Genomic DNA, 23,203 nt, shown 5'->3' on the forward strand with positions numbered 1-23,203 from the left:
ATGTCTCATGATTTGGTTAGTAAACTGGTCATAGAGCAGAGGGCTGATTTACTGATAATCACGGAGCCAAACAAGTACCTTGTTGCTAGATCAGGCTGGATGGTGGATACAAATGGTGACGTGGCAATTATGGATGTAAGTGGCAGGATAGCATGGAGATTGACGTCCAGATCTGGAGGCATGTTGGCGGTGGAGTCGGATTCAACACTAGCGATTGGTGCCTATGTGTCTCCAAACTGTGACATACATGAATTTACTAGAAGACTAGACATAATACAAGGAGTAGTAAATAACGCTAGGAAGAAAGTCATTATTCTAGGTGACTTCAATAGTAAAGCGATTGCAGCAGGGAGCGCATACACCAATCGCAGAGGTGAGATCCTTACGGATATGATGGGGGCAATTAGCTGTCATTGTGTAAATGATGGCACCCCTACATATGAGGCGAGAGGACACTCGTCAGTCTTGGACTTAACAATCATAGATGATAGATGGAGTAGGGAACACTGGGACTGGCGAGTGTTACCACATGATGTGGCGAGTGACCATCATGCCACTATGATTACCATAAAAGGCTCAGACTATGTGACTAGAGAGAAAATGCCCTATAGTAGTTTTACAAAGGAACAGATCGAGATCATAATCGATAGAACGGCCGAAAGGATTATCAACATAGAGAATCTGACACCAGTTGCCCTGACTAATGTTATAAGACAAGAAATGGGCAGAGTAGCTCACAGAAGAGCCAATAGACACTCAGTGTATTGGTGGAATATGGAGATTGAAACACTGAGAGGGCTCCTACAATCGCGCAGAAGAAGGAAGCAGAGACTCAGAATGCGAGGCGGACAGGAGTACAAGGAGGCATCTCTGGCTTATAAAGAGACCAGACGGGCCTTAAACAAAGCTATTCGTATGTCTAAGAAAAAACAATGGCACAGACTCTGCGAGGAGTTAGACGGAGACCCCTGGGGACAGGCATACAAAATAATCACTAAGCGATTTGGAAGGCGTCTGCCCGTATTAAATAATGAGCAGGTAGAACAACAATTTAATGAGCTATTCCCCGGTAGAGTAGAAACTGCAGGAAATGTTATAGATTGTGAACCCAGACGCTTCACGTTCTCTGAACTGCACTTGGCTGTAGCACAACTGGGTAATAGGAAGAGCCCGGGTCCAGACGGAATTCCAGCGGCACTCCTTAAAGGGCTGATAAAGAGAATTCCTTATGAAATGCTTGATGTTGCCAGCCATGGATTAGAAAACAAGACATTTCCAGGAATCTGGAAGGAATCTAGGGTGGTGTTTATCCCAAAAGGCTCAAATGAGAATGGAGAACCTTTATACAGACGATTGAGTCTTTTAAATACCATGGCGAAGGTAGTGGAGAAGATGCTCGCTGGCCGAATCTTTAAGGAACTTGAGGAAGGAATAGGCATTAGTGGAAATCAGTTTGGATTCATGAAGGGTCGTTCGACGATACAGGCGGCGACAAAGGTGATCGACTGGGCTAAGGATACTAGGAGCGGCACATGGAGAACGAGGCGTATTCCCCTATTCATAGATTTAGATGTAAAAATGCATTCGGTTCTATTTAGTGGGAATCAATAAATAGGGCATTAGTGGAAAAAGGTATCAGTCCTTATTTAAGAAGGCAGATAGGGGAATACCTCTCAAATAGAGAATGCTTGGTGGAGACGCAGAGTGAGTGCCTACGTTTCAATATTTATGGCGGTGTGCCACAGGGGTCTGTACTGGGACCCTTACTCTGGATACTGGCCTTCGATGGGATATTAAGACTAGACTATCGGGATGGGGTACAAGTAATTGCCTATGCCGATGACCTGGCGATACTCATCAAGGGTAAAACAACTGTCGATGTACAAGAGAGTGCTAACAACACGTTACGGACGATATATAATTGGTTGAAAGAGAGGGAACTCCAGCTGGCAATAGAAAAATGTAAATATATTATGTTCACAGGGAAGAGGGATTTTAGACCGTCCGGCCATCCAAATTGGAAACCAACAAATAACAGAGGTCGAAAAGATTAAATACCTGGGTGTGACTTATGAGAGGAATTGCCGGTTCACCCAGCATATAATAGACATATGTGCCAAAGGTGAACAGATGACTAAGAATTTGAATATAATAATGTCTTCGCAGAGAGCTCCAAGACCCACTAAGCGAAGGGCGATAGCGTCCACAGTGACATCTATGATGTTATATGCAGTACCAGTGTGGTGGCACTCAGCCATTTGAACAAATTTGAACAGACTGGTTAGTACTCATAGGAGGCTGTTGCTGGGGGTTGTTTCAGCTTACAGGACGGTCTCCTATGAGGCGTTGTGCGTGTTGTCTGGGGTGCCACCAATAGACTTAATGGCCCTAAATAGAATCGACAGGGCGCAAGGCCTCGAAGCAAATGAACCAAAAGATAGACTTAGACATAGATGGCAAAATATATGGCAGGAGGATGGACCAGCCAGACGCACGAAGGAGCTGATTCCAGATCTTACACTATGGTTAGACAGGGAACATGGTGAGTTAAATTATCATATCACGCAGTTTTTTACAGGTCACGGCAATTTCAATGAGTACCTCCATCGTGTTGGAAGAAGGCCAGGTCCAGAATGTATGTACTGTGAGAGAATTGACAATGCAGAACACACATTTTTCTGCTGCGAGAGGTGGGCAATTAAAAGGAGGAACTGTGGCATAATAGGTATGAGACCAGCAGAGGTCCTAGAGCACATGTTGAAGAGCGAAATAAACTGGAAGAAAGTTACGGAATTTATAGTAGCAGTATTAACAGAGAAGGATATAGATGAAAGGCGACTAGGTTACTAGTGTAGAATAGGGTAGGGTGGACAGCCTCAGTGATGAGAGACGGCACGCTGAGGTGTGTCGTTCTCAATGATCCACTGAGGACTCCAAGGGTTTAGATAGGTTCCGATGAAGAAGAAGAGTAAGAAAAGACCCGGTGCCACGTTACGGCTATTTGAGGTATGTCGTGGTTTCCAAATGGGCAAACAGAAAATCACTCAAAAGAGCTGACACCGGCGAGCCGACCTGACATGCCGGACGTTCAGCCGGTAGGCGGAGAGGCTCGTTAGAGTTTACCAGACACTCCCCTGGGTGGTGAAATACCAACCAGTCGGACCGGCCCAGGGGAGTAGAGTGAAAAAAAAAAAAAAAAAAAAATTATTATTATTATTATTATTATTATTATTATTATTATTATTATTATTATTATTATTATTGAATTATTATATATCGTAAAACTCTTTTTACAATCAGAGGTTAATAATTATTAATAAATCAATATATTTAAATTAAAAAAAAAAAAAAAAATTAGATGAAGTCTGATTCGAACCGATGTGCCTTTCCCTTCTAAGATCCAATATTTCATTAATTAAACATTTATTTGGCTATACCTCTGGAACCAATGAAAATAAATACCAGTTATGATATATTGTTGAAAATTTCTCAATGAGGGCTTATTACTGCAGTTACGAAAAGGTACGAAATCCAGATTTTTTCGGATTTTGGGCTTTTTTGAATACTTTTGGTTCAGTTGATTGCAATCTGAAAGTGAGGTGCACAGCATCCTACGGCTAATCGTTTTTGAGTTACGCGAGATATATACGTACGCACGTGCGTACAGACGTCACGCCGAAACTTTTCCACCGAATTTTTCTTTTTCTTCCTTTACTTCCTACAAGGAAGTAAAAATTAGATAACATACACTATATTTCTTCATGTTGTTCCACGACATAGCAATAAAAATATGCTCATATTCATGATAAATTTAAAATACTGTGCAAGACTTATATCAAGAAAAATAAAAAGTTAATCATTACATAGGATGAACAATACATAATTTTAAAAAGGTATTAAAAATATATATATATATATATTCAAAATATTTTGAATTAATTCTTCATCCGCTAATGAAAAAGGAAAAAAATTTCAATATCAATCGCCTGGAACTTGAGTAACCGTTTTGGGTGTAAAAATTAAGAAAACCATAATTGCTTTTAGAAGTTTAGTAGATAAAAACTTAAAAAATTATGATTAGTGTAAAAACGTAAAATAAAAGTAAGGTAACGTAATTATATATTAATAACCTCAAGGAAGTAACTCCTATAAAATTTGCTTCAAAACAAAGTAATACTGGAAAAATTAATTTCTAAAACGGAGAATGATATAACTTCTTATCGAAACGAAATTATTTTGATAGATAAAAATAAAAATGAAATATTTAGAAGTAAATTAAATAAAATGCAGATACAATATATTGTTACACCAGGTAGGACAACACGTCAATTTGGAAAAAAACTAATATTTGTAAAGTCCTTTCAGATTCCACAACATAAATCCTAATTTTTACTTCCTTGTCAGTACAAGGAAGTATTGTATTTGCGAAAAATTTTGGTTTTCAGATTTCAACGGAAATATCCATTTTGACCATCCCTGAATCCATTTTGACTAGTTTCGGCGTGACGTGTACGTACGTACGAATGTATCTCGCATAACTCAAAAACGATTAACCGTAGAATGTTGAAATTTTGGATTTAGGACTATTGTAACATCTAGTTGTGCACTTCCCCTTTTGATTTCAATCGACTAAACCAAAAGTGTCCAAAAAAGTCCAAAATCCAAACAACTTGGATTTTGGACTTTTGAACTGCATCATTAATAAGCCCACATTAAGAGCTTTTCAGGGATATACCATAAGTGGTACTTATTTTCATTGGTTCCAGAGTTATAGCCAAATAAAATTGTAATTAAAGAAATATTTGGATCATACAAAGCGAAGGCACATCGGTTTGAATCGGACTTCGTCTTTTTTTTAACTTTTTTTTTAATTTATTGATTTATTAATAATTATTAACTTCTGATTGTAAATAAAAAATGTACAATAAATAATAATTCAATAACAACAACAAAAAAAAAATATGAAAAAATATCAGAAGTTATAAATGAAATAAACGTTGTAAATGTACTTTTCATTTTAAAAAAATATGTATATGTAATTTAATAGGCGTACAAGGAAGTCATGTAGTGTCTACATCAGATTTTTATATTATTTATCTAATAAAAGTGTGTCATGACTGCTGAAATTTAACTCAATACTTTGTTAAAAAGTTTTTGTTTTTTTTATTTTGTAATTAAAGAAAGTTTGTACATTCAAGTAAATTCTTGCTTCTCTCTTTTTCTGTTTTAGCCTCCGGAACCACCGTAAGGGACTTCTGTGGATGAATGAGGATGATATGTACGAATGTAAATGAAGTGTAATCTTTTATAAGTCTCAGGTTTACCATTCCTGAGATTTGTGATTAATTGAAACCCAACCACCAAAGAACACCGATATCCACGATCTGTATTCAAATCTGTACAAAACTACCTTCACTAGGAATTGAACCCTAGAACTCTCCACTTCGAAAAATCAGCTGATTTGCGATGACGAGTTCACCGATAGACTAACCCTTACTTAGATTATTTGTTTAACCTCCGGGTCCGCAGTTAAGTATTTCTTTCCGCAGAGGATGAGATGAATGTTTTGTAGCACATGTGAAAAATGCCACGCCTGACCGGGAGATTCCAACCCAGTACCTCCGGCTGAAAGGCCGAGACGCTACCACTTGGGCCACGGTGGTAGGCACCGATTGACCACCCCGTTGGGTTAGTTAAGTTCTTGTTTAGTGTCAGATAAAATATATATATAAAACATTAGGAAGAAGAAAAAAATATACTTATTTAAGTTTTTACTACTTGAGGAGGTAAGTTTTGTAATAAATTTAATGTATTCTTTAAATTAACTTTCTAAAATAACTAATTTGATTAAACTTGCGTTTCTAAAATATTATTTTCCATGTTAGCAGTATACCATAATTTATATTATTCTATGTTAAATTTATAATCATACTTCCGTTACTCAGCTTTCATATAAATTCTTCAAGACATTGACATATTTTCAGTGAAAAAAAAAACAAGCAAATAGCTTTGTACAAGTTCGAGCTTGTACAATTATTCAGCAAAGCATATTTTGTAAAGTGTGTTTCTTTACATATAACATTTAAAATCCCCTTCCTACAAAGTTATTCTTTTAACTCTTTTTTTAATCTCAATTTCTCAATTTAATAAAGAACTTCTTTCATTATAACTATAATTATTTATTTAGTCGTTTTTTTAATTCCTCTTAAATTATATTTCTCGTTTTTTTTAGTCTTAATTTTTAACATCCTCTTTGTTTCTGATATATAATTAATTACAATCCATTTTATCAGCATATATGTTAATATATATTTATGAAATTTCTAGTTAGAAGTGTACTTTGATCATTAGAGTTCAGTTAATGACATTATTTCGTAATATTTATTGGAATCTTTATTTTTATACACTTCAATAAAAAATTTGTATTGAAGCAGAAGCAGAAGCAAAATATGTTTTTATGTCAGAAGCAGACATAATAAAATCACATAAGAGAAATGTTTCATGGACGTCATAAAGAAAAATCGCCTCTATTGGTTATGTCTCCGTCCAAGATAATAATTATTAAAAAGTTAATTTTATTATGAAGACAATTTTTTTATGAAGCTAATTTTATTATGTTTACAGTAAAAGAATTACCATTATAATCATTAGTAATATTATCCTTTTAGTGAATATTTTAACTTTTTTTTAATCTTTAATTTATTTTTCTAAATTTTTACTGTTTATTCGTTTTTTTAATATATTTTATATATCCTATAACAAGCAAACTCATTAAAGCGTAAGAAGTTTCTATTTTTCGAACTATATTTCGAATAGTATTTATTCTATTTTATTTGTAAATTCAAAAAAAATGTTATGCAACGTTATAGTAAAAAAAAAATTCCATACAATTAAACAACTGTACAAAAATAAATCAAAGCGTGTAGCTACATATCCACAGAAACAAAAGGCGAAAACAACATATGCCCTGGACTTGTATATATGTTTCGGCTCGGGCGACAATGTTAATGCGATGCAGTAGAATGGTCAGACTCTTCTGTTAACAGGAGGGAGAGATCGGCCGGCTTAGATCTTAGGGTCTGACCGCATGCCAGACTAATAGTGGGATTTATAGCGGCGTACTTAAAATATACGACTAAACCGCTGACGGATTACACCCTTGGGTCCATCCTGATCAAAAAAACTCTTTTCTTTGCTCTTTAAAAACATTTTCCGATGGGAAGCGTATCATACGTTACATATCTTCGTATAAATTATTCACTAAAAAATTAACTCCGTATATTACAAAATTCAATTATAATCTGTTTTAATACGCTTATTTTTTGTACTTTTTTTTTTTTTTTTTTATAATACGCACCTGTAGCTCATTCTAAATAATTTTTAAAGAAAAAAATATTATTTTTATTATTATTTTTGTTTTTTGTCTCTGACATCACATCCGTAATTTTAGTATGAGGGACCACTGGGCATACCTCATTCAGTGTTGTGGTGCATTTAACACAGTACGTACAATCCTGCACGTCTCCAGAATTACTGATTTTTGGGCTTTTGGAATTATGACTTTAAGATCCAGGTCAACCTTTTCTATGTATTTCTTTAAATTTTTGTTAATTAATCCAGTTGGTGTTATCACAATGGGAATAACTTCTATTGAGTTCAGTCTGTAAATTTCTTTATATTCTATTGCCAGAGGGTGTACTTGATTATTTTATTTGTTTCAGCGTTATTAATGTTGTGATAAGAAGGCTGAATGACATCAATGAGAAGAGCAGTTTCTTCTCTAATGTTGTGTAGAACCATGTCTGCCGTATTTGCAGCAATAAATTTGTCAGTATGTATGGGGAGATCATAATACAGTCTATAATGCTCATGCTCATTTTTCAGTGTAGGTCTGACCTTATATTCATAATAAGGACAGTGCTTCCTGTCATCTAAAAGTCCTAATTTTAATGCTAATGCCTGATGAATAATTTTTACTGTAAGATGGTGGCGATCCAGATATTCCGTGTTAGCCACGTTGGATCATCCAGTTATCAAATGATCAATTGTTTCTGATGACTGATTGTATACTCTGCACTCATCACTGATGTCCTGATTTTCTACGAACTTTTGTAATTGTTTATCGCAATGACCTGGTTCTGGATGGCATGATAAACCTTTCAATTTCTCCAAATAGTGACCGGTCCTTTATTCAACAAGTAGATACGTCCTTATCGGCCATTTTCAAAAGAATGGGGAAACCTACCGTGGAGTGCCTTAGATTTCCATGCTTAGATCCTATCACTGAATGTAATGGTATTGGGGTAGAAATTGTCGTCATACAGTTTTAGAGGGGGGGTGTAGCCCTTGTCAGACGTAACTATTGCTTTGTGCAATGATGATGTTTCAGACTTGGAGAGAAAATATCTCTTCATTGATGCAATCAGTCTGTTAAGTGACTTCAGGTCGAATAGGCCTCTACCACCTACTTTATGAGAGAAATACAAACATTTTACTGCGGATTTAGGGTGATGCATCCTGTATTTTGTTAATGTTGTGCTACCAAGATGTTCAGGTTTTCAAGATCTCTCTGGGACCAATGAACAACTCCAAATGAGTAAGAACTGTAAGAACTGGCACACACCAGGAGTTAATGGCTTTGATTTTGTTTTATTATTATTATCATTATTATTATAAAAAATTTACTGGGTAGACGTGATGAGAAAACACAACAATAATAAACAAGATTCATAAATTTATGTTATTAGTATAAAACGGTATCGAATTACGTTTAATGAAGTCTGTCACAATATCTTTCATTTCATTGATATATTTCTCAAAAAAAGGATAAAACAAACCATTGCTATACAATAAATTTACGAATAAAAACTCTCTCCATCGCCTAAAAACTTTTCTGTAAAGATTTAACATAAGTTATTAAATTTTTTTTTTACTTTCCTGGCGTTTTAATTTTAGAGCAGTGATTCTCAACATTTTTAGCTCCACGATACCCAAAAAGTAAAAAGAAAATATAATATAATGAATATTTGGCCCCCCCTCCCAACCAATACCCAATGAAACCTAGTTATAACTATTTGCCTGTGTTGACAGCGATAGGTATGAACATGCACGTATGAAGTGCATAAACATGAGTAATTTACAGGTTCCAACTTGATATATATTTGCTCCTTGTAATTTGGTTTGGTTGCATAATAGTTGCTTTGAAAACGTAATATTCGAACATGTGTATGATATGTTTGAACACATTGTGCTCTCAGCAGAATAAAAGAGGCGTAAGGGATTTCAGAACATCAATTTACTTTTGAATGCAAATCGTGCGTCTGATACTTTTATTTAAGTCTTTAAAAGTGTAGTTTCGTGAAAACAATAATTAAATTTTTGGTTTTTTAGTGAGCGATCAAACGGTGTAACTGTTCTGTGTGTTCTTTTTTTAATTAGATTCTTATCCAGAATGGAAAATTTTTTTAAAAAACGAAGTGAGCAATCCACATCCAGTGAATCGATTGGTAAAAAGACAAAATTGCACAATGACATTTACTTAAACTATGGTTTTACCTCACTGGTTGGAAAGCCACATTAGAAGGTTAGAAAACCTTGGATTTCAGACGATTTATTGCAGCTGATGGATGAAAGTAGAAAATATAATTATGCTAGTGATGAAGAAAGTAAAAGGAACTATAGACAATTAAGAAATACTATAAACAGGAAGTGCAAATTAGAGAAAGAAGAGTGGATTAGAAAAGTGTTCACAAGTGGAAAGAGAAATGAACATTGGTAAGATAGACGGAGCATACAGGAAAGTTAAGGAAAATTTTGAGGTAATAAATTAAAATTTAATAATGTGTTAAACAAAGATGGTACACCGATGTATAATACAAAAGGCAAAGTCGATAGGTGGATGGAATATATTGAAGAGTTATACCGAGGAAATGAATTAGAAAATGGTGTTATAGAGGAAGAAGAGGAAGTCGAAGAGGATGAAAGGAGAGAAACAATACTGAGCTCTAAATTTAAGAGAGTTAAAAGATATGAATGGCAGGAAGGCTCCTGGAATAAACAGAATACCTGTAGAATTACTGTGCAGTGCAGGTGAGGAAGCGATTGATAGATTACACAAACTGATGTGTAATATTTATGAAAAAGGGGAAGTTTCATCAGACTTCAAAAAGAGTGTTATAGTCATGATACCAAAGAAAGCAGGAGCAGATAAATGTGAAGAATACAGATCAATTAGCTTAACTAGTCATGCATCAAAAATCTTAACTAGAATTCTGTACAGAAGAATTGAGAGGAAAGTGGAAAAAGTGTTAGGAGAAGACCAATTTGTTTCAGAAAAAGTATAGGGACAAGGGAAGCAATTTTAGGCCTCAGATTAATAGTAGAAGGAAGATTAAAGAAAAACAAACCAACGTACTTGGCATTTATAAACCTAGAAACGGCATTCGATAACATAGACTGGAATAAAGTCTGCAGCATTTTAAAAAAATTAGGGTTCAAATATAGAGATAGAAGAACAATTGCTAACGTTTACAGAAACCAAACAGTAACAGTAATAATTCAAGAACATAAGAAAGAAGACGTAATAAGAAAGGGAGTCCGACAAGGATGTTCCCTATCCTCTTTACTTTTTAATCTTTACATAGAATTAGCAGTTAATGATGTTAAAGGACAATTTAGATCCTGAGTAATAGTACAAGGTGAAAAGATAGAGATGCTACTGATGATATAGTAATTCTAGCTGAGAGTAAAAAGGATTTAGAAGAAACAATGAACAGCATGGATGAAAGAACTACTGCATGAAAATAAACAAGAACAAAATGAAAATAATGAAATGTAGTGGAAATAACGAAGATGGACCACTGAATGTGAAAACAGGATGAGAAAAGATTATGGAGGTAGAAGAATTTTGTTACTTGGGAAGAATTACTAAAGATGGACAAAGCAGAAGCGATAGAAAATTCCGAATAGCACAGGCAAAACAAGCTTTCAGTCAGAAATATAATTTGTTTACATCAAAAATTAATTTAAATGTCAGGAAAAGATTTTTGAAAGTATATGTTTGGAGCAACGCTTTATATGGAAGTGAAACTTGGACAATCGGAGTACCTAAGAAGAAAAGATCAGAAGCTTTTGAAATGTGGTGCTATAGGAGAATGTTAAAAATCAGATGGGTGGATAAAGTGGCAAATGAAGAGGTGTTGCGGCAAATCAATGAAGAAAGAAGCATTTGGAAAAATTTAGCTAAAAGAAGAGACAGACTTATAGGCCACATATTAAGGCACCCTGGAATAATCGCTTTAATATTAGAGGGTGAGGTAGAAGGAAAAAATTGTGTAGGAAGGCAACATTTGAAATATGTAAAACAAATTGTTAGGGATGTAGGATGTAGGAGGTATACCAAAATGAAATGACTATCACTAGATAGGGAATCTAGGAGAGCTGCATCAAACCAGTCAAATGACTGAAGACAAAAAAAAACTAGCAGTCATTAGGCGCCATCGAAAAATTTTAATTAAAAAACAGTGCCGCGACTCAGAAAAGTTTGGGAGCCATGATAAATAGAATTCCTTAAAAATTATGATTAGTGTAAGAACATAGATGAAAAGTAATGAATCACACATCATGCTCTGATGATGTGAAATGGTTAAAATTAACCATTTTTACAGCTTTAAAAACAATTTGTTTCAGATTTTCCGGCACATTATTTGTGGCGAGAGCATGTCTGTGAAGGAAGTAGTGCGTCCGTTACTCCACTATATAAAACAAAGTTTTAGTTTTCTCTGAAATCTACTGTTTCTTCCTGTTATCGCCTTTGCACCACCATTACATAATGCAATGCATTTTACTAAATTTATGTTATAGATTTTAATAGCTTCATCAGAAACATCAAAAAGACATTGTCCTGTTGCTTGACCAGGTATTGAGTTGCAAAACAGCATAATCTCTTTGATTAATCTGTCCCTTCTTTCTTTTTCCTGTTTAGCCTCTGGTAAATACCATTCAGATAATACTTCAGAGGATGATATGTAAGAGTGTAAATAAAGTTTAGTCTTGAACAGTCTCAGTTTGACCATTCCTGAGATGTGTGGTTAATTGAAACCCAACCACCAAAGAAAACCCGTACCCATGATCTAGTATTCAAATCTGTGTAAAAATAACTAACTTTACTAGAACTTGAACGCGGAACTCTCGACTTCCAAATCGCACTTATATCTCACAAAAAAAAATTGAATATCAAATTGATTCATCAAATTGAATATTAAAAAATTCACTTCAACTCACTTGCTGAATTATCTGATGTTGAACATTGGTAGCCTAGTCATCGATTCGCCTTGATACTGTATCATTAGAAAGCGGAATTTTTTCAGATTTTTGCTTCTTCCACATCTATTAAAACACTGACCATATCATTTGCAGCAGTCAAGTTGAGGTTTTCTGGGATTATATGAAAATATCTTAGTTATTCTTAATGCTATAAGATATGATGCTTCAAGTGTACAAATATTAACATCACAACTTTACACGTAAAAAATAACAAAACATTTTATAAGAGAAAAAAATCATTTATAATAAACATTTTACTTACATCTATAAGTTCAAATGAAAATAAAATAAATTAATCAGATGGTTGGGTTTGTTTTTCATTTAAAAGTTTCTCCTTACATGGAGAATCTAAAAAGGTTGAGAATCAGTGCTTTGAAGTAATAAAATTTACAAAGATTGGCTTTTGTTGGTTTTTATAGAAAGTCTTGCTACAGATTATTTGCTTAATTGATCTGTTCTTTTTTTAGCTATGCACAGGCAATAAAACTATGTTAAGTAAGTCTTATATATTTCATTTATATTAAAACTTATTACTTAGATTTATCATTGGTAATACAAAATAAATACATTATTTTAAATTTTATTTCATCATTAGGAATTCATAAATCTACGTTGAATATACATCAGCAGTTTGTAGGTTCCAGTGAACTATTTAAGTTCAAGACATGTAGGATTTCATCATGACATTATTCAAAATTTTTCAATTATTCTGAGTAATAATAGTAATATTATTATATTATTTATTATTATTATTATTACTGTTATTATCATTAAGTAAAATGATAAAGAAACAAATACAAAACATTGTTCATTTCAGAGTAAACTAAATGATGCTCTAGAATAACATATTTCTAACCCATTCTGAATTGCACTTATTTTGCAATATTATGCAGAGGTCACAAATTTGGCTCTTTGCCATTAACTCTCGCTCTCTCTCTCTCTCTCTCTCTCTCTCTCTCTCTCTCTCTCTCTCTCTTTCCCCTGTCTCTCTCTCTCTCTCTCTCTCTTTCTCGCCCTTTCTCTCTCCTCAACCCTTTTGTCAGCAAGCAATGTTTATTTATTTCATTACATTTCTAGTGAACTTACTGTAACAGAACAGAGGTTGCTTTAGGCAAAATATGAATTTGCCAAGTTTTGTGTCTCTTGGATTTGTTTGTATAATAAACATCAGTTATCTGTGGATCTATATAAATATAAAAAATATTATATTAAATGATATAGTATCGATTGCACACACAGCAATCTTAAAAAATGTATCCTAAGTTAGATTTATTAATGTTTGAAGAATAAATTTTATTAGTATAGTAATAAGATTCCATTAAAAATTTATTTCAGACTAAAAATAATTTTTTTTTTGCATCTCTTTTTTAAGTAACAAGTTTCTAAAAGGTTGAATTTTTAAGATGCAACATAACTTTCTCTGAAATCACTTTGTCTTGAATTACAAAAAAAGAAGAGAAATTGTAATATTTTTTTTTATTTTCTTATTCTCTTGTACGGCTGTACTTTTTTCTTTCTTTTTCCTGTTTAACCTTCAGTAATTACGGTTCAGATAATACTTCAGAGGATGAATGAGGATGATATCTATGAGTGTAAATGAAGTGTAGTCTTGTGCAGTCTCAGTTCGACCGTTTCTGAGATGTGTGGTTAACTGAAACCCAACCACCAAAGAATACCAGTATCCATGATCTAGTATTCAAATCCGTGTAAAAACAACTGACTTTACTAGGACTTGAACGCTGGAACTCTCGACTTCTAAATCAACTGTATGGCTGTACTTGTATTAGCTACTTGTAACTATTACAATTGATACAGAGAAGCTAATGTTAGTACATCAAATAGTTTATTAACCTGTTTGTTTAATTATATCCTTGTAAATTATGGCAGTAGCTTCTTCTGTTTACATAATATGTGACACATTGTTGTGAAGTAATGTTTTTAAAACAGATAATGTGGCTTATCACAAAGAAGCATATTATTAATTTTTTCACATCTATAAGTCTTCCACATAACGTAAATCAGTTTGTTTCTTTTTTAATTTTAACAGAAAATATTTATTATGATAGCACTTCTATGATATTATTAGGCTAGATCATATCTAATTAAATGAATAACTGCTGATAACAGAATTTGAATGCCCATCTTACTACTGTACATTTGCTGTCGGGGTTCAATGAAGCAGCACTGTGTTAGAATTGTTCTATCATGTAACTGACCAACCAATCCAACTGTCAAACTGTAGTTGGACTTATAGCTTGTTGTGACACAGCACAATTAAAAATAAAAGTGTAATACAAATGTAAATTTTTAATTACTTCATAAATATTTCACTAATAAACTAATTTTTCATTGTTCCAAAAACTTTTTTTTCAGGAAAAAATGTTTGATAAGTTCAGTTTTACAATGAAAAAGAGTGTTTTGGTTAATATGAGGAATTATAGAATAGTTATTAAAACTTGCTTGAATATTTAATAACAAAATAATTTTTATTAGGTAACTACCATTACCATTTCTAAGCACAGTTAATTCCAATTATTAATACAAACATGTAGTATAATATACATACATATATATTTTTTTTCAATTCCTTTAAGAATCATACTCCTTTGTACTATATACAAATATATTTATTTTATTAGATCAACTAAAGTACAGAATAAATAAAGCTAGATGACTTACTTTATTCCACTATATATGCAAGAGTGCTTTCGCAATTTCCTCGCATCATCAGCTGCATTATATATTCATCTTAGATTACATTACAAACTTCGTAAAATATAATAACATTTGCATTTATTTATTTTATTTAAAATTTAAAACCTTTAATCTTTTTATTTTTTATTTTAAACTTTCATTTAGTTAAATTAAAAATTAAAACAAAATTTAAAAATAAGAAAAATTAATTAAAATTAACATTAAAAATTAAATTGTAAAAATGTTTAAATATGTAAAAATATGACATCAAGGCATAAAATCAAATTAAAATTAAAGATTAAAATCAAAATTTCAAATTAAAAATTCAAATAAAAATAATTTTTAGTTAAGCAATTATCCATCTTGTTCATTTAACTGAACTTAAACATTTAACTATACTGATTGAAATATATTAAATTATACATCCCTGCCAAAATAGATGGTGGTGCCACCTACTCTAATTAATTTTAATTTAATTAATTTTTCATATTTTTAAATTTTGTTTTAATTTTTAATTTAACTGAACAAAAGTTTAAAATAAAAAGATTAAAGATTTTAAATTTTAAATAAAATAAATAAATGCATGATATGTTATTATATTTTACGAAGTTTGTAATGTAATTTGAGATGAATATATAATGCAGCTGATGATGCGATGGAAATCGCGAAAGTGCTCCTGCATACATATTGGAATAAGATAAATCATCCTACTTCATTTATTCTGTTTATTCTGTTTATTCTGTTTATTTCATTTATTCTGTTTATTCTGATCTAATAAAATATATATACATATTTATAAAAAAAAAAAAACAGCAACTTAACCATCAAACAAAGTAAGAGAAAAATCTAACAAAAAAAAACTAATACCAATAGTAGACTTTTATGGGATCCCGTATCATCAGTTGGTACATAATTTTGCAATTACATCAACAATTTGTCAAACTGGAAACCAGTATGGCAGTGAAGTTGTGTTGTTACAAATTTTGTGGTTGTTAGAGTTCATGTTTTCCAAATTTTTACTTTTTATGTCTTTTTGTTTTTGTTATGTTGTTGATGTAATTGTAGAATTATATAATTGATGAAGTGGGATCCCAAAAAAGGCAACTAAAAAAATTTAATTCTACATATTTAATGGGATGCAAAAAATTCAGGATTTTTTATATGCTTCAGTAATTTATTAAAAATAGCAGTACAAGCATGATAAGCCCCTTTATTATAAGCTGAAGTATTATGTTGTTACACAAAATCAGTTCTGTTGTCTGATGTAAGATGAAATTTTTTTTATATTTTAATAATAAGTGATTGCTGTTTAGTAAAAAATATAAACACATAATATATTAATATTTTTATTTTATGAAATAAAAATGCATCGTTACATATACAAACATACCAAGCAGTGATCTGACAACCGAGTTATGAATCTTGAAAATTCATCCTGATGTTTTATGAAAGCCCATACTTCAGATAAGAATACATATAACATAACAAATATTTAATAATGATAACAAGCTTATTATTTTATTAGGATCCTTCAAAGTAACGATTCACATACTAGGGTTGTTCACATGATCCAACAAATTGTTTGATACCTATTTCATAAAAATCAGTGATTTCATTCAGAAGTGAGATTAGAATACTACAAACTATTTGCTAATTCTTTTCTTTTTTTTTATTTAATCCACTAAAATATAAACTTGTGTTATTTGTAATTATATTTGTCGGCTTTTTTCTGTCTCAATCATTTTTCTGGTTTGACACCCTTTTCATTCTTTATTATGCAATAGGAAATCTCTTTAGTACATTTTCCTCTTTACTTTTTTATAAAATTAAATTCACTACCTCAGGAAATCCTGTCCTTCTTTTGACAAGATTCTGCCATAAACTTCTCTCTTCACAACTTATCTTAAAATTTCTAATCTTCCAACTTAATTTTCAGCAATCTGTTATAATACCTCACTTCAAAAGCCTGTTTTCTTTATTTTCTACGTCCATATTTTGCAACCATTTACATTACCTAAATACTTCTGAAAATTCCTTTCTTATTCTTAAATCTGTATATTGGTAAATATCATATCTACATACAGATATGACGTTATCTACAAATATCATGTACAATTTTACCATACCAAAAATGGTATGGTAAAATTAGTGCTTTTATTAAAATTTAAAAGTACTTTTCTATTCTTATACATTTGCAAGCTAGTGAGTTCAGCCTATCATTTCTACTTCTTCTAGATAGCATAATAATGCATAGGTATGTCATTTTTATTGCTTTATTCTTCTTTAAAGTTTAAAAATTTATCAAATTCAAATTGAAATATGTACAACTGTAGAATATTATTGCTGATACCAATTTCTTTTTTCTGCTTTATACTTCAACAGGTAATTCTTCCCCTAAACATAGTCATGTATATTCCAGACACCTTTTGCCCTTGACACCAATCGTTCATCTGGATTTCTCTTATTACAGCATTTTGAATTCATTTAGCTAAATTTTTTTCTTGTTCTATTACATACTACTTTTTTTATTTACTGTAATTATTCTCTTTTCTACACCACTAAATTTCAAAGACCAAACATTCTTTCCTCACTACTTTTCATGTATTAATTTTTATCAATATTTTATTTTTATCATCTTATGATATTTTATAATTATGTGCTATAACTATCAGTTGCCAACTATCTAGCCAACCTTTTTTTTTATTGAAAATTGCTAAAGTAACTGGAATTAACATAAACTAATACTAATAATGTGAACCACTTTAAAAAAAAAAAAAAAAAAAAAAAAAAACATTTAAACCATCATGAAGATTTTTATGAGAAAAACTTTTACACCAAATAATATTTATTTAGTTATGATATAAATTTATTCTCATTGTTACCACATATATGCCTAATTTTTTTTCTTTCTCCCGTTTAGCCTCAAGTAATTACCATTTAGGTATTACTTCAGAGGATGAATTAGGAAGATATATGTTAGTGTAAATGAAGTGTAGTCTGGTACAGTATCAGTTCGACCATTCCTGAGATGTGTGTTAATTGAAACCCAACTACCAAAGAACACCCGTATCCACGATAAAGTATTCAAATCCGTATAAAAGTACAGGACAAGTAAAGGACAGTTCCTTTACTAGGACTTGAACGCTGGAACTCGCGACTTCCAAATCAACTGGTTTGGGAAGACGGGTTCACCACTAGACCAACCTGGTGAGTATATATGCCTACTTTTTTTTTTTTTTTTTTTTGACTTTGCTCCCCTGGGCCAGTCCGACTGGTTGGTATTACGCCACCCAGGTGAGTGCCTGTTATACTCTAATGGGCCTCCCCACCTACCGGCTGTATGTCCGGCAAGGCAGGTCGGCCCACTGATCAGGTCTTTTGAGTCACATTTGCCCTTCTGTATCGCTACGCCATACCTTGGAAAGTCGTGACGCATCGATGGGTCTTTTACACTTGTATAGACCTATTCTCCCTCGGAGTCCCCAGTGGATCCTTGGAACTGACACACCTAAGCATGCCAGCCCTCACCACTGGGGCTATCCACCCTACCCTAATCTATTCACTTAGAAGCCCAGTTTCCTCTCGTCTTCGTTTTTTACTGTTAAGATATTCCTGATAGTTCCTTCAATTCTTTTCCAATTGTCCTCACTATGTAGCCTGTTACTCGTAATCTCCTCAGGTCTCATCGTTGATAAATTTGTGTCCCGTCTATTTTGTATCCATCTGATGCATTCCTTGAAGGTATGGTCTGCATCGTCCTCAATGCCGCAGTACATACAGGCCGGCGTTTGTCTTCTCCCAACTCTGTGAAGGTAATAATTAAAATTACCGTGGCTCGTAAAGTACTGCGACAAAAAGAAGTCCACCTCCCCGTGTTTCCTATTGATCTAACTCTCAAAGTCAGGGATTAGCTGTTTTGTCCGGCTAGCACGTCCTACCTCTCTCCACCTTTCTTTCCACCTAGTTATCAGCCTATGCTTAGCCTCCTGAGTTTCCAGTCCTTCCGATATATCTACCCTGTAATGGGCCATTAAGTCGATTGGAGGTACTGCTGCCAAAACGCAAAGTGCCTCATAGGAGACACTAGGTTCTGTAAGCGGAAACCACTCCCAGCAACAGCCTCCTATGCGTTCTCACAAGTCTATTTTTGTTTTTCTTGATTCGTAATGAAGTCCACCATACAGGCACTGCAAACAATAAAGTTGATACAACTGCCGATGCTGTCACCTTTCTTTTGGACGCTCTAGGAGCCTTCTTTGTTGACATGATCATATTTAACCCTTTTATCATGTTGTCCACTTTATTCCATATACTATTAATATGTTCAGAAAAGGCACAATTTCTCTGAAAGAGAATTCCCAGATATTTCAGGCAGCTTGTCTCCATTATTTCCTGCCCATTCACAACAATGTTCAGACGTTCTATAACTCTTCTACCAGTAAACGTGATGAACTTACATTTATTAATTGATAACATAAGTCCCTTTTCTTGCAACATTTCATGTATCTTTGCAATATTGGCCTTCTCCTGCACCTCCAATCCCGTCTTGCCCTGTACAAGGACTGCCAAATCATCCGCATAGGCTATTGTTTCCACACCAGGCGGATAGTCCAATTGTAGAACATCTTCAAAGGTGAGGACCCACAAAAGAGGACCCAAAACCGAACCTTGGGGAACTCCACCGTATATATTGAATATCAATTCTCCTTCTTGTGAATTCACTGTACAAGTCCTTTCTGAAAGGTATTTCACCACCTGTCTCCTCCAGTACAGGCTGATGTTTTTTGTCTGTAATGCCCTACGAATCTGACTCCACTTTACTGTGCCGAAAGCATTTCTAACATCTAAGGAGACAAGAAGCGGAATTCTTCTAGTTCTCCATGTACCACTTTTTACCTCAAGGGCCCAATTTATTACCTTGTTGGCAGCTAATACGGTGGAGTGTCCCCTCCAAAAACCAAATTGATTTGGGCTAATCCCTTCACCTTCTTCAACTAACTAATATATGCCTAACTTAACATCGGCGGACGCAACGCGCTAGCATCTCAGATGTCAGCGGGAGTACAGTATACGTTCGCGCTTCCACCATAGCGGCGCTGCAGCCCCACCACTCACAGGCTCCAATAAAAGAGCATACCCCAGAGTAAATTTTCAACTCATCGTCGTTCACCGTCTAGAGAAGACCAAGAAGAAGATAGAAGAAGACAGAAGAAGTTCCCTGACCGCCTCAACATTGGACCTCCCTCCAGCTGGCCTGGCTGACCTGCCGAGGTAGCCGCTGGGCGCGGATCCAAGAGTATTTGAACACTAATCGGTAACCTAAATATTTTATACAAAAAAAAATGTATAAAATCATGAAAATATTTTAAATGTAGACAATTAAAAGATGAAACAAATTTTAATTAGCATGCAAACAAAAGCAATAATAAGAGTAGATGAATTTAATTTTTAACATGATTAATTAGTCATCATAAAAGGAATGGAAGTAAGTAAACTATTTATTTCTAGAAATAGAGTTCAGTTCATTAAGCAGAAAAAATCTTTTTACTTATGAAACGAAAGAACTGAAAATATTATTAATGAATGTCTACTTCTTAGAATTCATTAGAAGTAAATAAATAGCTTTTTACCACAGGAATGTGAAATCTGCAGCTTAAAATCCTTAAACACAAAAATAATTTTATAATGAAAAAATAAATACATAAAAATTAGTCAATACTAATGCAATATATAACATATATTGATATGATCTCATAGAAAATAAGTATATTTATTCTCTTTATTAATACTATTCAAAACATCAAATTTAAAATAAAATAGAAAAAACCAAAAATAATGGAATTATTAAAAATATTCTTGATTAATGAAAGGATAATTCCTGAATTAATACGTATATATATATATATATATATATATATATACCAGTGTGGGGTTCGTCAATCCTCCATCTGGCTCTTCCCCCAGTGGTGGATAGGGGAATGCCCAGCAGATATGCAGGGTAGGTGGAAAATAAAATACCACCCGCGGACCAAAATGACAACCAAAATCCATACTGCGTCTGACTTGGAACAAGCAACAGTATGGTCAGCGTCTGTTCACCAGGAGGTGCGGCTGTAAACAAGCTCCAGGAACTCACAATCCCTGGTTCTACACCACTAGCAAAAGCTAGAAAATTAATTACAAGCAAACATGACTTGTACAAGTAAAGATAAAATTACCCCGGGTGGACGATCCACCCACTCTAAAGTGGCAACCAAGCATTCGAATTCTGGGGAGCTTGGACTTATACAAGAGAGCAAGTTGAAGTGCTCTGGTAAACTTCCACGGAAAACACACACTTTCATTGGTACTTTAAACAGTCAGACGCTGATTCAAACAGGAAAATACATAATCTCACAACGGAACTCATGAAGCAGAAAATCCAAATTCTCGCCTTGCAAGAAACACGCTTCACAGACTCAAAAACAACAGACTACCATAATTATAGAATCTTCAAAAGTAGAACAAACAAGAAAACTGGCAAAGGAGCAGTACTGTTTGGCATGGCCTTCGTTGCAGACAAAAAAGTTTTGGAGTCAGTAAAAGAGGTAAAACCCATCAACAATAGACTTATGACCTTAAGAATCAAACACACAAACAAAAACTACTCCTTTATTAATGTGCACGCACCAACAAACAGTGACAATAGAAAGGAGCCTGAGAAGACAGAAAGATTCTGAGAAGAACTTGAAACAGAGATGGCCAAAATCCCGAAAGACGACGTGAAGATTCTGCTCGGTGATTTTAATGCGCAAATTGGCAGGGAATGCAAGTACAAGAGGACAGTAGGAGATTACCCGGCACATAGATTCACTAATAAAAATGACACACGTCTGATTGAGTTATGCCAACAAAACAATTTTAAAATTATGTCAACCTCACTCCGGAAAAAGCCTAAGAAACAAAAAACATGGCAATCACCTATCCACCATCTAGGAGAATTTCAGATTGATCACATGGCAATATCTTAGGACTATCAAAAAGAGATTCACGATGTGCAGGAGCTCAGAGGTGCTAACATCAATTCCGATCATTATTTAAACAGAATCAAAATCAAATCCACACCCAAAAGAAAATTCAACCGGAAAACACCAGTGATTCCAAAATTTGATCTACACAGAACCAAAGATTCCAAAATAACAGCAGAATAGGAAGAACAACCTGCAGAAAACTGGGAGGAATTTCAACCTAAAATCATCAGAACAGCTTAAGACCTAATCCCTCTTCACAAGAGACCTAAACAACCTTGGTGTAATCAAGAATGTGAGAACGCACTAGAAGAAAGAAAAAAGGCATTTAAAAACTATAATTGCAATAAATCAGAAGAAACACAGAAGAAATTTTTCTAAGTTTGCAAACAAACATCAAAGACTTTAAGACAAACTAAAAGAAAATATATCAATGACCAACTGAAGACAATTTCAAAAATTACTATACACACAATTTTTATAAGACCTTCGCGAATCAAATCAAGGGGTATTCTCCACAAAATCTTTGCTTTCAGAAACAAGACGGTAAATTGGCCTTGACAAATAATGAAAATTGCCATGAACTAGCCACATATTTTTAAAAACTTCTAAATTGTCCATTAAAGTGATAAATTGTGATAAAGTGATAAAGTGGTAAATTGTCCATTGCAGTGAAATTGCACCAGAAAACTCATTCTGGTGCAATTTCACTGCCATTGACACAAGAAGAAATTTATTCACACATCAGGAAACTGAAAAACAACAAAGCATCAGGGGAGGATGGAATTGTAGCTGAATTTCTGAAAAAATGTAAGCCCAAATTCACTCAAACAAATTACAGAAATAATCCTAAACATACGGCAAACTGAAAAAATTCAGTATGATTGGAAGATTGCTCTAATCCACCCACTGCTTAAAAAAGGTAACAAATCAGATGTAAATAACTATAGAGGGATCTCTCTTGTACCAGTCACATACAAAATTCTATCAGCGTGTCTCTTGGATAGAACACAAAAGCAATTAGAACCTAAATTAGCAGAATATCAAGCAGGTTTCAGACCAAATAGGTCATGCCCAGAACAAATTTTTAACTTGAAAACTATTCTCAAAATACAAGCCCTAAGACAAAAACCCCTAGTATGCACATTTGTAGACTTCAAAAAGGCCTATTATTCGAT

At 33.5% G+C, this 23,203-nt stretch overlaps 1 protein-coding gene across 1 annotated transcript; it reads left to right on the forward strand.

Annotated features, from left to right (window-relative positions):
- On the forward strand, positions 1-22,894 carry LOC142317919 (uncharacterized). Its single transcript, XM_075354458.1, has 2 exons — positions 1-913; positions 22,698-22,894. The coding sequence occupies exons 1-2, from the start codon at positions 1-3 to the stop codon at positions 22,892-22,894; spliced, it is 1,110 nt and encodes a 369-aa protein (XP_075210573.1).
- Positions 22,895-23,203: the final 309 nt, after the last annotated feature.

Source organism: Lycorma delicatula, chromosome 1 (genome assembly GCF_047948215.1).
Source record: "Lycorma delicatula isolate Av1 chromosome 1, ASM4794821v1, whole genome shotgun sequence".
NCBI classification, from domain to species: Eukaryota; Metazoa; Arthropoda; class Insecta; order Hemiptera; family Fulgoridae; genus Lycorma; species Lycorma delicatula.

Coding starts and splice junctions, on each gene's coding strand:
- LOC142317919 (XM_075354458.1), top strand. CDS start 1: ATGTCTCATGATTTGGTTAGTAAACTGGTCATAGAGCAGAGGGCTGAT. Junction 914..22,697: donor GGCCTTAAACAAAGCTATTC/GTATGTCTAAGA, acceptor TGTCCATTGCAG/TGAAATTGCACCAGAAAACT.